This window comes from Chenopodium album, chromosome 5, assembly GCF_948465745.1.
Source record: "Chenopodium album chromosome 5, dcCheAlbu1.1, whole genome shotgun sequence".
Classification (NCBI taxonomy): domain Eukaryota; kingdom Viridiplantae; phylum Streptophyta; class Magnoliopsida; order Caryophyllales; family Amaranthaceae; genus Chenopodium; species Chenopodium album.
Genome location: NC_137838.1, coordinates 78,784,881 through 78,799,985, shown reverse-complemented (window position 1 = coordinate 78,799,985; position 15,105 = coordinate 78,784,881). Strand labels below are relative to the sequence as shown.

General features: G+C 33.0%; 1 protein-coding gene across 3 annotated transcripts; it reads right to left on the bottom strand.

The window, feature by feature from the left end:
- Positions 1-3,858: 3,858 nt before the first annotated feature.
- Positions 3,859-11,406, bottom strand: LOC145631230 (3'-5' exonuclease-like). Of its 3 annotated transcripts, XM_081683319.1 has the most exons (6): positions 10,948-11,406; positions 10,586-10,765; positions 5,797-5,927; positions 5,548-5,709; positions 4,317-4,427; positions 3,859-4,239 (listed from the first exon to the last, which is right to left on the bottom strand). In XM_081683319.1, exons 1-6 carry the CDS (start codon positions 11,324-11,326, stop codon positions 4,192-4,194), a joined length of 1,011 nt encoding a protein of 336 aa, XP_081539445.1. In that variant the 5' UTR covers positions 11,327-11,406; the 3' UTR covers positions 3,859-4,191. The 3 variants fall into 3 exon arrangements, with proteins under 3 accessions (XP_081539445.1, XP_081539447.1, XP_081539446.1); XM_081683321.1 differs by lacking the exon at positions 5,548-5,709; XM_081683320.1 differs by lacking the exon at positions 3,859-4,239 and having other exon boundaries at positions 4,330-4,427; positions 5,512-5,709.
- Positions 11,407-15,105: the final 3,699 nt, after the last annotated feature.

The following is a 15,105-nucleotide window of genomic DNA, read 5'->3' as shown; positions in this document are numbered from 1 at the left end:
AATTTCCTGTAGTGTATTGATTAATATATTAGAAAACCATTGTAGAATTGTTTACTCATGTAATCAATATTATACCCTCTAATTGATACGAATGGCCAAATCATCATTTTACCAACACCATAGGAATTACAGTTGATTTTACCCACACCACCAACATAGGAGTATTTACCTGGAACCAAAATGTCTACTTCATCAAATTCGCGCAAATCTTCCGCAATTCGTACCGTAATTAAGCCTTTTTCCAATGTCCAGGATGAGTAACTAATCTGACCAAATGCAAATTAACAGATGAGCTAATTAAATACCATCCATTAAACAGTTTTAGAACCCAATTAACACAAAAAATCATTTTTAGTCCGAAATTGGGTCGCCTTCAATACTTCGATTAATACGTGAACTATATGATTAAAAAAAAGACATTACCTTGATTTTGCAATCGAATTCCATACCCACCAATTGAAATTGTTGCAATTCATATTAAAGCAATCTTGCAATCGAATTCCACAACCACCAACTGATCCAAAATCGGCCCTTGGTTTCGATTTTGTTAATTAGTGAACTGGAGAGCAACTTCAAAGTTATCGCCTCTAAAATCGAATTTGAAAATTAGTGAACTGGAGAGCAAGAGAGTAAAACGCAATGTTTGTCAAAAGGTCAACCACGATATTGACCGCAACAGCTAAACAGACGTTAGGAAAGTTAACGTCTGCAATTGGTTTGCAACGGATGGCTTGCAACGGGGTGTTACTCACTTTCCACTCACTTTCCAGTTTTGTCCTCACTTTAATGAGTGATAAGTCAAAAATGCCCTTATATCAACGCTGTTGGTTGATATAGGATATCAATATGTATTTACTCAGAAAATTCATATACATAGTTATTAATACTAGCACCATTGTTCCTCATGTTATTAATGGTGCTAGGATGCTTACAATACATTATACTATCCACAAAGATCTTCTCACTCATTATAAATTTGCACACTAGCAAAAATTCATAGAATAATGTAAGTAATTGACTACTAGTTGTGATTAATTTTTGATAAGAGAGACGAATTGTTAAAGAACACTAATAGCCTCACAGTGGGTGAAGTTGGAGTAAAAGTATAAGAGTTTGTTCCGATTTACAAAAAACAACTGAACTAAATTAATTGGAGCTGAACTGAACTAAACTGAAATGAATTGTTTATAAAAGAAGGAAATTAGGAACTAAACCAAATAAAACTGGGAAAACTTTTGTATACACCCGGTTTTCAGTAATTTACTGAACATCGGGTACACTTTTGTCAAATTTAGTGTCACTTTTGTCAAATTTAGTGTTACTTTTGTCAAATTTATCAATAAAGCATAAATAACTTTTATATATGTCAGGATAACTTTTGTGCGTTTTAGTGTAACTTTTGCATATTTTATTTTCACTTTATACCGGATGTTCAGTAATTTACTGAACATCCGTTTTATTTAAAAGTTTGTCGTAAAACTGAACTGAAATTAAGCTGAACAGAACATGCACTTAATAATTAAGGGCCTGTTCATATTTACTGAACTGAGCTGAACTGGACTGAACTGATTGGAGCTGAACTGGACTGAACTGATTGGAACTGAACTGAACTAAACTGAAATGAATATTTAATGAGAGAGGGAAATTAAGAGCTGAACAGAACTGAACTGATTGGAGTTGAACTGAACTGAACTGAAAATAAGTAAATATGAACAGGCCCTAAGATAAATCAATAACTAAAACTAATTAAGGTACTTCAAGTTCGGAAAAGAAATGAGTGCATATGAGTTCTAATAAGATTTCCTCAAGTATTGTTAAGTTTAGATAAACCAATTAACGGTATCTTAAGTGCTAAATTACAACCCAATAAATAGGAATTTAATTTGAATATACTAATACTAAATATTGTCTATAATGTATAGTTATTTTTAGATTCTAATATTAATCTGAGAGAAAAAAGGGAATAAAAAAACATAACCAGTACTCCATAATTTACAAAGACCAAGTTCGATCCATATAACTTAGTTTGATATTTTTTTTTCCATACGTAAATTTGAATATATACAATCACAATGACACGTGAATAAATCTAAACGTATTAAAATCAATTTTATTCATTAAAATAAATAAATTACAAATTTAATTAGTAATTGAAGAAGAAAATGACAAGTGATACACTATGCTGTAATTGATGAAGACAATTTAACCTATTTGTTGGTAATTAATATGCTATTAAATAAATTTTCAACTATTAAAGAGTAGGACAAATAACAAAATTTATTGACAATTAATGTGAAATCATTTTTCTTCCTATCTAAAAGATTTAAACACCCAAATAATTAATTGTTACTTCTCATTCACACTCTTCCTACTAAAGTTAAGGTAAAAAATATTTATAAATAATTTAATAAAAATAAAATAAAAAATCATTCCAGTATTATACACTTTTGTGTACCACGCACCTATGGAGCTCCAAATGAGTCCAAAGAAAAAAAAATAACAATAAAGTGGAAATACACATAGGCGTAGAAGGAACCCTTTTCATAACAATCATTAATAACCCTTTTTTCATGATCCAATGAATTTTTTTGAAGTTGAAATAGGGCCAATAAGGTCAATAAAATTGCTTCATTTTTATGATTTAATAATCTTTCAATATTACCAAAATTATAAGATAGATTGTCCAGAATAAGCATCAATGTAGAATCAACCAAACTTCCAAGAAAATGTTTCATATTAATAACCAAGAAATTCAAATGTTTGATTCAAAGCAATTCAGGCACTAACGTCATAGTCTATCCCTCAATGATCACATTAGTGTAAATTTTAAAGGCCATTCCTATAAGCTTAGCTTCTCTATAGATGGTAAGAAACGTAGTAGTTCAATATTATTATGACGTATAAAATATCCATGGTCCCCCGTGTTAGATATTAAGACTATTATTAACCAAGTAACATACGCGTTTAAATTATTTGCACGTAATTCCCGTCAAAAAAAAAAATTATTTGTTACCTGTGACAGCACTCATAATTGTAGTCCATACTCCATACAGTGACACTAGTACATAAGTTATAAGTACCATCAACTTCTTACCTGTACTTGTGTCTTGAAAATTTCTACTAAAACATTGCCAAAAATGGAAGCTGAAAAATAGGATAAATAATTCCTCAAATAATGATACTAGTATTAGCTACTTTCACCTCTAAATCACAGAAATTTAGAGATTTTTCAGAAACTTTACAAACTGTTATTATCTCAATATAACTGTCATATTCTTCTTCAATTCACAGATAAAAAGTGAGAAAAATTCTTGTCCTTAATCACATGGGACACTACCCTACATCTAAAGGGTAGTGAGAGAGAAAGTAAAGACCATTAAAATCACATTGACAAGAAGAAAATGGCCCCACTCACATGCAAAGTGGCAAACAACAGTGCCAACTCTGCAATCACTTTCACATTGAAAATGGCAGCATTGAAAAAAAAAAAAAAAGAATATAGAATTAAATATGGAGTAGAAAAATGTTATGGAGCTCCTTATGATTATACAGTAGCATAACATGGTACATTACCTCAGAATTCAGGGGATGAAATCCTGGGTCAGAAAATTTAATAGTCATAAGAACTATCAAGGGCACATTTAATTTAAGGATAACACATTATAACATACATTGAATAAAAACAAAGTAGTTGTTGATGCAAACATGGGATGTGTTTTACAATCCCTTCTGAGGGAGCGAGTCACTCCCAGGGGATCTGATAGTAATTGTTCGTTCGTTACAGTTATTTCATGACCAACTGATACATTCTTAACAAGATTCAGACTGTAGGTTAAATGATACTGATAAATATGGGAATTGTGTGGGAGCTCAAACCTCCGAACCTCAAAGTTAAAATTTCGCCTTTTCATCTCTGCTGGCTTCAAAACTGGGTTAGTGGTAAACCCAAAAAAAAAAAATTAATGTTGTGCACTTGTGCTACAGTTTGCCTATGAGATGGGTGGGTTCACTCCTGCTTCTTGCAGGGGCCAGTCCCAGGACAAATAAATTACTGGACTTGTGAAAAATACTAATGATATATAACTAGAGCAAGCTCAGAAAAGACCTGGGTGAGCATCTTAGCCTTGAACATAGAACCTGCTCACTTATAACAGTCAGTGATCAGTCAGTCACAAGTTATAATTCCAGAATTTAGTTCTCCTTCTGATTCTCTGGTAAATCTGAGAAGGTCTCCAGCACCTAATGCGAGGGGAAACGTAGTCAGATGACTAACTTTCAAGTGCTAAAACAAGAGAAACAAACTGACTTTTACTTACCTCATAGAGGTACCAAGAAGCAAATGCATCAGTTGCTGCATAACGTAACTGGGCCTTTGAAAGCGGATCAGCTTCCCAATTTCCTAGTCTAATCTTCTTAGGCTTCAAGAGCTGCATACAAATATACAATACAATCTTTAATTTCAAAATCTTTACTATTAAAAGAGCACATAACACAGCCAAAAGAGTAATGGGGACAGTTAGAGCCACAGTCATAACACACAAAAAAATTGATGGTCGGAGTGGAGAGCAGTTTTCTGAGGTGACAAATACCACAGTGGAATACAAACACAGAACTCAATCCATATGTAAATCAATTGTTTAAACATTTCATAGCACAGATGGGAAAGGCAATTGAGGCAGCTTTTAAAATTCAGATTAGATATCAAGAAATCACAAAGAAACATGGAGTTACAACTGGCAAATTTAGGCTTCATAGGGAACTTAATATTGAAATTAGAATGGGACATAGCCTTCAAAAAAAATTAGGATTGGCAACCCCCTCATTCATATTTTATACACTAAGCATCAGGTTGACGAGTTTACAACAACTTTGTATCATATATCTTTGTATCATAATGATCCTTTGACAAGTTACTCATGACACAGAATAATCTTCACCGGATTTCATTTCTAAGGCTAATTAAGGAAGAGACAAGGCACATAACATGGCTAACAGCAGAATCTGTTACGAATGAGAAGTTCTACAAAAATACTTTTTCAGATGTGATTCTCACAATAAACGAAAATTGTTGTAATCGTGCAATGAAAAACCGAGGTTCATGACTCAAGAAATTCAGTACAATTCAATTATAACAAATTGAAATAAGGAAAAAATTGTAAGTATATGAAGAAAAGTACGAGTAGCTAAGTTCCCATAACTGATAGGGTCTGGGCAACAAGCCCAAATCTGGGTATGATCTACAATGTCTATAATAAAATTCTCCATGAGAAAATGCAAGGTGCTGCATCATGTCTTCAATTTATGACAATCATCTATCTTAGAATAATCATACAAATAAAAAAAATTAAAAAATGAAACACAGATTGTAAGAATTAAGAAAGAAACTGATGAGCAAAGTTTCTGATGAACATAAAACAACAAGAAGAAATTGGAGCATATAAAAAAGGCAATTAAAGAATGAAAGTTAAAGACACCATCAGCATTAAAGAGAGCTTTAAGAGAGGCAATAACCAATAATTAGTAAATCAAGAGGTTCCAATTATGTACTTGTTTGCAAGTAAATGTTTCGACCAGTGAAGACAAACTCCACTGCTTAGGTACACCACCAAGCTTTTGATTGGCCATACTGGATAGATCTTCCAAAGATTTTATTGACACATTATGGTCATGAAAGACTTTGACAGCATCATTGTCAATACCAACTCCAACCTGTAAATAGTACAAAATTAATTCACTATTACAGAAGAGGTTCACAAGAGATACAATTTAGAAGCACAAAATTATAAAACTCACAACCTTGATATATGTAGAATCTTCAAGGAGAGATTGCAGACTACCAGGGATTCCAGAATGAATTATATGCAATACATAACAATGATGCATACCCCCGCATATTTGCATGACTGCAGCTTTTCCCTGTGGAATACCTGTAGCACAAATTTCAATGTAAGAATGGTTAGAAAAGGTTGTAATTTACTTGTAAAACGTTTGTTGGTGCACATTTTTCGTCATTAATATCATTGAGACAAACCCTTGACTACCGCTGCAACAAATTTTCAAAATTGTCATATCATTGAATCAAATTCATTCTCGATACTTTGTAAACCCTATTGATAAGCCTGTTATGGTTCCAAACCAACTATTATCGCCCCGTGAGATACCCTCCACAAGCCCACATCCACTTCAACTTTGAAAAAGTTCCTGAAATTGGTCTTAAAACATGGATTATAACCTTCAATTTTGATTTTTTTTCAACTTTTCCGGCCAGAATGGATAGAGAAAGAGGTGTTTCCCTTAGACCCCACAAGAACCCGGCAAGCCACTTGGGTGGTTTGAACCATCAACTTTGGCTCTTAACTATCAATTTAGAATGTTATAAGACATGTCTTCCATCATTTATATAGGCCACCTCAAGATGGGACTGAGACACTGAGTGACTAACTAGGAGTAGTCGAGTACATGTTTCCAAACAACCATTTGTGATCACAAGAAGCATCCCCATCATAACATAAATTCATGAACTAGGGTTTGAAAATCTCTGAAGGTTCAATTTCATGTATAACCTTTAATTTTGCCTCGAAGGACAATTTCGAACTAGCAAGGTTAGACACATTGAGGCACATCCCAAGCTTCTAAAGGAACCCCGTGAGGCCTATTTAGTGGTTGGTTCCATCTAATTCATATCTTAGCCCACGACTTTGCATCCTTCATAAATATGTCTAAGATGGCCTACCATGGCCTTATCGTACCTTGTTACAACAATTTTCATCTTGTTAAAAGTAGTAATTTCAATATAAGAATGGTTAGAAAAGGGTGGTCATTTTCTTAAAAAATGTTTGTCAGAGCACAATTTTTATAATTTATATCATTGAACAAAGTAATAAAACTCTTTACTACTATAGTAACAAATTTTCTAAATAGTCATATCACCGAACCAAACTCATTCTTGATACTTTAAAATCCTATTAATAGACTATTATGGTTCCAAACTAGCTTTAGGTTGTTGAAACCATTCACTTTGGCTCTTAACCATTAATTTAGCTAGTTATAGATAAGCCTCCTGTCATTTATGTTAGGTCACCTTAGGCCTTTATGTAATAAATAGTATGTGGTTTCAAACAACCTTTTGCTAGCCCAAGATGCCCCCACCATCACTTGAGTTTATCTAGTTATTACATTGGGTCCAAAAATGATTCGAAAACGTGTTTGCAATCTGGGCCTCCAAAACTTTTTTGGACTCGCCTAGGTTAGGCAATAAGATGCTTCCTATGCTTTTTAAGGGACCCCGCGAGCCATATTTGAAGGACAAAGACATCAAATTCATCTCTTAGCTCATGAATTCGCACCAATGCACCCTCAAAATTATTTTTCTTAAGTCACCTACCTCGGTAAAGGAAATAGAGAAGAAAGGATTCAAGAAAGGGAATTCAAGTTACATAATTGGTACAATTACCCAAAAAAAAAAAAAAAGCATTCGAAAAACTCTCTCTCTCTCTCTCTCTCTCTCTCTCTTCATCATCTGCTCCCTTATCCTTCTTCAACCAAACACCATCTTTGTCTCTTACTGACTTCGATGATGATCCATTGCTCTCTATTGCTTCTGAGAAACCAACCAACCTTCATCTCTTTCTAGGGCTGTGTTGCAGTGGTCAGGTTAGTCTGTTTGGATATTTTTGTGGTGGTCTTTTAGCAGTTGGATTCCACGGTTCCACCATTTAACTTTAGATAAAAAGCTTCAATGACTGAGCTCAACCACCATCAATCCCTTAACCATGATCTTTCAGGATCATACTACTCTATCAGAAGTTTATGTCTGCAAATACCATTTATTCCCCTGATTTGATATCTCAAATTTGCTCATACTTGCTGAAATATGCAGCTTTTAAGGATGTAATAATGGTTTTTGGGTTTCCAAATGGAAGGACAAAGGTGGGATAGGCCGATGGGGCTTGAGGCTTAGAATGTGTGGGGGGGCAAATAACAAAAGACACGATAAAAAACAATAAACTGCACACTAAAAGTTATAGTATAGATAGCAAAATAACAAAAAAGATGATATAAACCAATAAACTGCACACTACATTTAATTAATAAGGTGAAGAACAGAAAGATATACTCCACCCAATAATTTTGGAAAAAAACATCAATGGAGGGAATAAAACCAAAGGCTGATGCATTGCATAAGCATACTACATCGAGGTCAGAACTCAAGATTGATGCAATAAACATTGGTCAATTTGGTTACAGTCCTGCATCGATCTTATATGCTATTATGTAACAGTCCCTTATGAGTTGTGCTCACAATTTATCAGTTAGGAAAACTGAAAAGCTATAATAGTGCCAAATATGTGACATAAGGGGCCTTGTGACCATACATAATATTCAAATTCACAATATGAGCCATTGCATAGTCTCAAGTATTCAAGGGAACATAGCTAACTCTATCACAGTTGTCAAACCAAAGGCTAGAAATCCCTCCAAATGGATGACACTACTGATACAAAAGAGATATCAGGATGATCATACCTTCTTAGGGGCTTGGCCCTAGCAGTATTTTGTGATGATGCCAAGTTCAAGGGAATAAGAAGAACATAAAAGTTCGAAAGAATTTCAATCTAACCACAACATGTGGGTTGTCAAAGAAAACATATCACAGGTCACCCTTTAGAGATTATGATCTCACACTCTCACAAGAGGGTATCATGAATATCAAGGTCACTGGCAAGGACGTTGTGCACTGAACACAATCACAATGGTAACCTAGTCTCTACTGCAAAGTCCATAATTTGGTGGGACATGGTCACGTTGCCCAAATGGAAATAATACTGTAAGAAATTCAATACTCCAACCCCCCAAAGACTAATTCCATATAGTGCATGACCAAGAAGATATCGTAAAAGGTTGTCTTTAGTAATCTCAGAAGAAAAAAAGTTTAATGCTTACATGTAAGACCACCCGAAATAAGTTATGCTACTGCCAAAGACGAGATTTGGGGTCTGAAGCCAAATGTCAAAAAAATAGTCAATTGAGGACCTCAAGAAGCTTGGCATTAACTGCTAAAGTTCAAGGAAAAAACCCAATGTTAATAATTTGGATATATTTAGTTCCATACTTAGAGATGTCCTAGGAAGAAGAACAAATAGAACAGCATCTCCAATCATTTCAGCTTTTCAGGCATAATGTAAGACGCATTAAGCTTTTGAACCAAAGTAAGCATAATCTCATCAAATTACAGACCTGACTAAGATCAAAGATAACTTATACGACGTGGGGGAGTTCCAAGTAAGCAACAAAGATAATATATGCCCATGGTTACAAGCCACAATGGAAATGGGAATATTTACAAGTTCGAAAAAATGATCCTCAAAGCAAAAGTTGTCATAAAACACGTCTTTAAAGGCTACTGTTATGATGTCATCAAACTACTCGCTAGGGTAAATAAAACCCTTTCTTCAAACCATGCACTTTCAACATGGTTCCATTGTCCAAATCGCCTCATGTCCCTAATAACGTCTAATGTACAAGATCAAACAAAAATGAAACATATATCTAACTATCTAAGTCAAAGGCAAGCTTTTTACAAGTGAATATTGCTTGTCAGATAAGCACCTCAAACCAGTGTTTGAAATGGCTCGACAGAGCACTGAAACCAAGCACTTATGAAGATCTCGGCAAGTCGCTTTTGGACACTAAATGGCACAGTGAGAATTACAGGCTGCATTAATTCCATGTATGCAATCTGTTTTATACACAACTTTAAGAACTGCGCTTCACACCTAAGCCCTGTGACTCCATCGCCTAGTGCACATTAAACCTTCTCAACTATTGTCAACGAATCAACGATTCAAAGGTATCTTAATCAATTACCAATCTGGAATAATTATGCCCAAAGGGTCAGGATTCAATCATCCTAGTTTGTGTATGGAACTTTCCATCCATAGATAAAGCCAGATGATACAAACCTATTGTCCTGTTAAAGGCTAATGGCATAACTGCAAATCCTACGTTCAGAAGCACTTCGTCAAGTCACAACTATCAAAGTCTATCGTAGTTTGAACTAAGGGTAATTAAAAGCTAACAGTCACTACTTGATACCTCCAATAAGAAATTACAAGCATGAACAATGCCGCAAACAATCAGAGGGTAAGAAGTAAGGTCTTGCCTCAAACTGATAGTAACAGCTTAAATCACATATTTATAAATAACATGCTAAAAGGTTTCCAGCAATGATAGATCGGGTGCCTAAGCCTAAACTACACAAGCACTGATATAATAACATCAACAACAACATTCCTCGAGACCTCTAGATAGGCTCCAACACAAGATGGATAAGGGTCATAAATACAATCTTATTCTCATGGTAATATTAAAGCTACTTCACCATTGTTAAGAAGTACACAGAGTTTATAATGATCATTTTAGTTAGTCCATTAGAATCCAAAGTCAAATAACATTCCCAAGAACAAAGTTGTAGCGCCTGATCATGCTTCTCATGGCAGACAAGCAATAGGCTCATATAGATATGAGCTTGGTAATCTTACAAACGAAACACCAAAGCACAAATAAGAAAACCACATAAACCAACCTCGATCAAAGCTAGGTTTCCATTCAATGTCGAGGCCAAGAACAGCCCTGCCTGTTTCGCATTTCCTAGCCTCCAGAAACTTCAAAATCTCCAATGTAGCTTCCTCTACCTCCTCCGTCGTCCGGGAATACACAATGCGGCCACAAAAATTCAGTGCAGGATACTTCATTTTCACACTGCCTAACAAACAAAGTTACAAAATTCAATTCATCACATCTACAACAAAATATCCCCACAAATCACAATACCAATATTCTAAAAACAATCCATCAAAATCCCAAATTCCAGGCAATAACACAAAATTAACCAAATTTATAAAATCAAACAAACCCCAAATTCCAAAACAATCCAATGAGTTTTACCTTGGTGGTGGAAGGCCCGATTTCTTGAACACGGGGTTAGCGCGAAAGAACCCGAATTCGGAGTTGAACCCAATTCACCATTTGAGCAAGAAATGGAGCCCGGCAATCGACGACGGGTCGTGGGTCGGGTATTAGGGTCATCGTCGCCGTTAACTGAAGAACTGCTACGTGGGGTTTTGAAGGAAGACGAAAAAGATGAAGGGGTTGCAGAAATTGTTGATGTTGCAGCTTCAAAAGCTGCTTCAATGGCTTCCAATTCTTCGTTTGAAAAGGGTTTATCCCAATTATCAACAACTGTTTGAAATTCAGTTGTTGTTGTGATTGTTGTTTCTGTTGTTGATGATGATGAAAAATGGGGTTTTTCTGGGAAATTCTTCATTTTTGGCGGAGTGTTTGAAACTTTTTAAACGTTTGGGAGTTGGAATTTTAGATTGAGACACTTTTAGTAGGGAAATTGAACTTTGGTGGGTTTTTACACTTTTTTACAACTTCACTTCTTCGATAACAAGTGTTCTGAAATGTGAATTTTTTTTTTTTTTTTTTTTTTTGGTACAAAGAGAATTTTATAAATAATGAGCAAACTAGCATAGTGCCAGTGCGATGCACGGATTATAAATTTAATCAAATTATCAAACCCGTAGGAAAAATAAAAATAAAAACAAAGGTAATTCATTTACTATTAAAGGACTTGTACTAATGGTCAATAAAAAAAAATAAAGGAACGTTATTTGAATAGTATTTTATGTTATTTGAATTTCTTTTAATTTTTTATAATGTTATTTTATTAATTGAAAAATAATTGAATAATACTCCACATAGCTATATAAGAAGTGGACTAATTTATTTATATCTCCTATTGAGAAAAAAACTAAAATTTTCTTATCATACCATCCGCATCAGTAGCTACAATCAATCTAATATATACATGTTTTATTTACCCGTCGCACTCATTAAATCTATAGACACAATAATAACCTTATATTTGACCTACCAGAACATATATTTTCCTAAGTTAAGCATTGTGCCAAAAACTATATATTATATAATAGTCATATATATAACCAACAACTGATTAAATATAGTATACGACACAAATACTTCGTATATAGGTATGGATACTAATAATTTTATATAAATAAAATATACGTAATATATATTATTAAGATTTATCCCTACCTTAATTATAAAAAGGTTAACAAAACTCTTATAATAGTGCATGAACATTTATATATCTAAAAATGTTCTTTTTACATATATTTTCCCCCATTTAATTTTAAATGCCTTAAAATTGTCTCTTGAATTCGCTAAATTGATTTAAAAGGTTATGTTTATTTTAATATTTAAAGCCATTTACTATTTTCATTTCCTTTTGTTTTAATTTTTCTATTTAGAATTTATTAGACTATTAGGTTTCAAGATCGAAGTCAATATCTTTTTACCGTACAATCACTAAATCAAAGTCGCTCAACTAAAGTTTTGGACATTGCATAGCTACACAACATCCAACACATTTAATGATTACATGCAAATAATTTTAATAAAACTACGCATTCGATATAAGTTATTAAACAATTTAACTATATATACATTTTGATAGGTTTATATCTTTCATATTAACAAAAATTTACAAATGTTATTATCATATTTTGAAAAAAAAAATAGACTTTGGAGTTTTGTATAAGATAGATAAAGGATAAGTTAATTCCCGTCATATATGCATTGAGTTTTGGGTGTTCTATCCGGTTCACCCTTTGGGCTAATCTAGATTTGAGGATCAGTTCTAGGTTATTAGGTTCCACTCCCCTTCCGATTGTTGTTGCAGGGGAGCACACTGGTCCTCCCTACCAAGTGTAGTCTCAATCACCACTACACCAACAACCAATTGGTGTAGTGGTGATTGGGACTACACTTGGTATGGAGGACACATGTTATAAAATATTATATTATATACGTATACTTTTTTATATTATAAAAATATTATATTATATACACATACTATTATAGTTAAAAGTATTATTATGTATAAAACAACATAAATTATTGCACATGATTGTTGTATATCTAGTATAATACATGAGCAATGCACGATTTTTAAATCAAAATGTTAGTTTTTCTAAAAAAAAAAATTATAAGTAATTGCATTGTTAATACGAATATTACAATTTAAAACATGAGTAATAGTTATAATATATTTTATATTTATCCCTTTTCCGTCAAATGTCTAATTCAATTTAACTTTTATTCCTCTTGTGTAGATTGGTTATTGGTTTAGTTTTTTATTTTTATTTTTTTTTATGCAAGAAAAACAAAAGGTCATTGTAAAAGACATTGTATAGAAAATGAAAGGCCGATTAAAATTAAATTTATGTTCAAGATTATGTATTTTTTTTCCAAGACAACATTTCGGCTCAGCATTCAAGGAGTACAACAAACGATAAAAGTAATTTTTACACTAAAAACTTTTGTATCAAAAACTTTTACATTATTTTGGGTAACTTTTATCAATAAATCATAAATAACTTTCATTCATTACAGGGTAGCTTTTATAATAGGTGCACAATATTTTATTGTACATCTGATATTTTGGGTAACTTTTATCAATAAAGCATAAATAACTTTCATTCATTACAGGGCAGCTTTTATAATAGGTGCACAATATTTTATTGTACATCTGATTTTTTTTAAATGTTTGTATTGATTTCATAATTGACGTCAAACTAAATATTATCGATTTTATTTAATTTTCATAAAAAAAAACTATATTAGCCTTTCAAAATACGAAATATTTGTTTCCTTAATTATGCCACTTTAATCATATTGCTTCAAATTAGTTATTATTCTTTAACTTAACTATAAATAAAGATTGGAAAGATTTTATGGATTATTTGCAGTATTGGAAAGTATATATTTATTATAAAAAATTAAATCAATATTTATGTTAGGAAATCATGAAAATCTTATGCATGTATAGAAACTTGTTTTTATTGTTTGAAGTTTAACAAAAATAACTATGCTTAAATATGTACACAGTAATTATATAGATTTATTTTATACATAAGATAAGCCAATGAGAGAGTGACATTTGTCATCCTCACATTGAGGCGCTTGTCTTTTAGTATAATATATAGATAGATAGATTACAACCTAAGCTAAAATAAAGGAACTAAAATACAACACACTAAAATTTCATTACATGCTTTGGTAATTAATATGACCTATGCAAAAGAGAGCACTGCTACCGCAAATATTTGGTCGAAAAGAACAAGACAAACCCCGTTAAGAATTACTTGGGAGTCATGAACTTGCCGCCACCATAAAATACCCAAACCGGATCGAAGAAGGTGAGGAAGCTGAAAATGGGAGTAGCAATGCAGCATAGGGCCTAGGAAAAAGAACGGTAAACAAGTACACAACGTTGATGGAAGTCGGTGTGAGCAAAATACTACCTTTTCAAATCTCAAGTGCCATGACACTAAGGTCAACCCAAGGTCCTAACCACAACGAACATCCTGGGATCCTTGACCATGAGCTACTTAGGTTGGAAATACTCCTATAGTCTATTATCTTAAGCTGTAACATTTTACATTATTAGTTAAAATTGTGACTAAGGTAAAAAAAACAGAACACTTTTGATAATATGATTTAGTTGCTAAATTAAATGGTCTTGGACTCTTGGTGCGTATGAAGACTATGAACCGGTGGCAATGTTACTATCAATCACCTCTCTCAAGTCATGGTCTGTTCTTCACATTTTGTTTTCCAGGTACACCATTAATGTAATTAGCTTCAAATTTTCATTTTTGCTAACTCTGAAATTGTTGTAATATCAATTGATAATTCTCTGAAAAAAAAATACATTTCAATTTAGCCCAGTTTAATAATGTAATCATGAACTGGGTATTGCTTGTTTTTGCAAATAATCAATTTCCTCATTTTCACATTTTTTGGTCATGAAATTAATTAACCTTTAATGCCATTATGTCCAAATCACATATTCTTCAGTCAATTTGGGTCGTAAATGCATCGACTTGTACCGAGTTTGACCCGGTTAGGTTCAGTCAAGGTCCAAATCTAACACAAAAATTAAATTGATGATGTATAGCATATAGTTTCAAGTGATAATTACATTATGATAAAAACAATGAAAAACAATGTTTT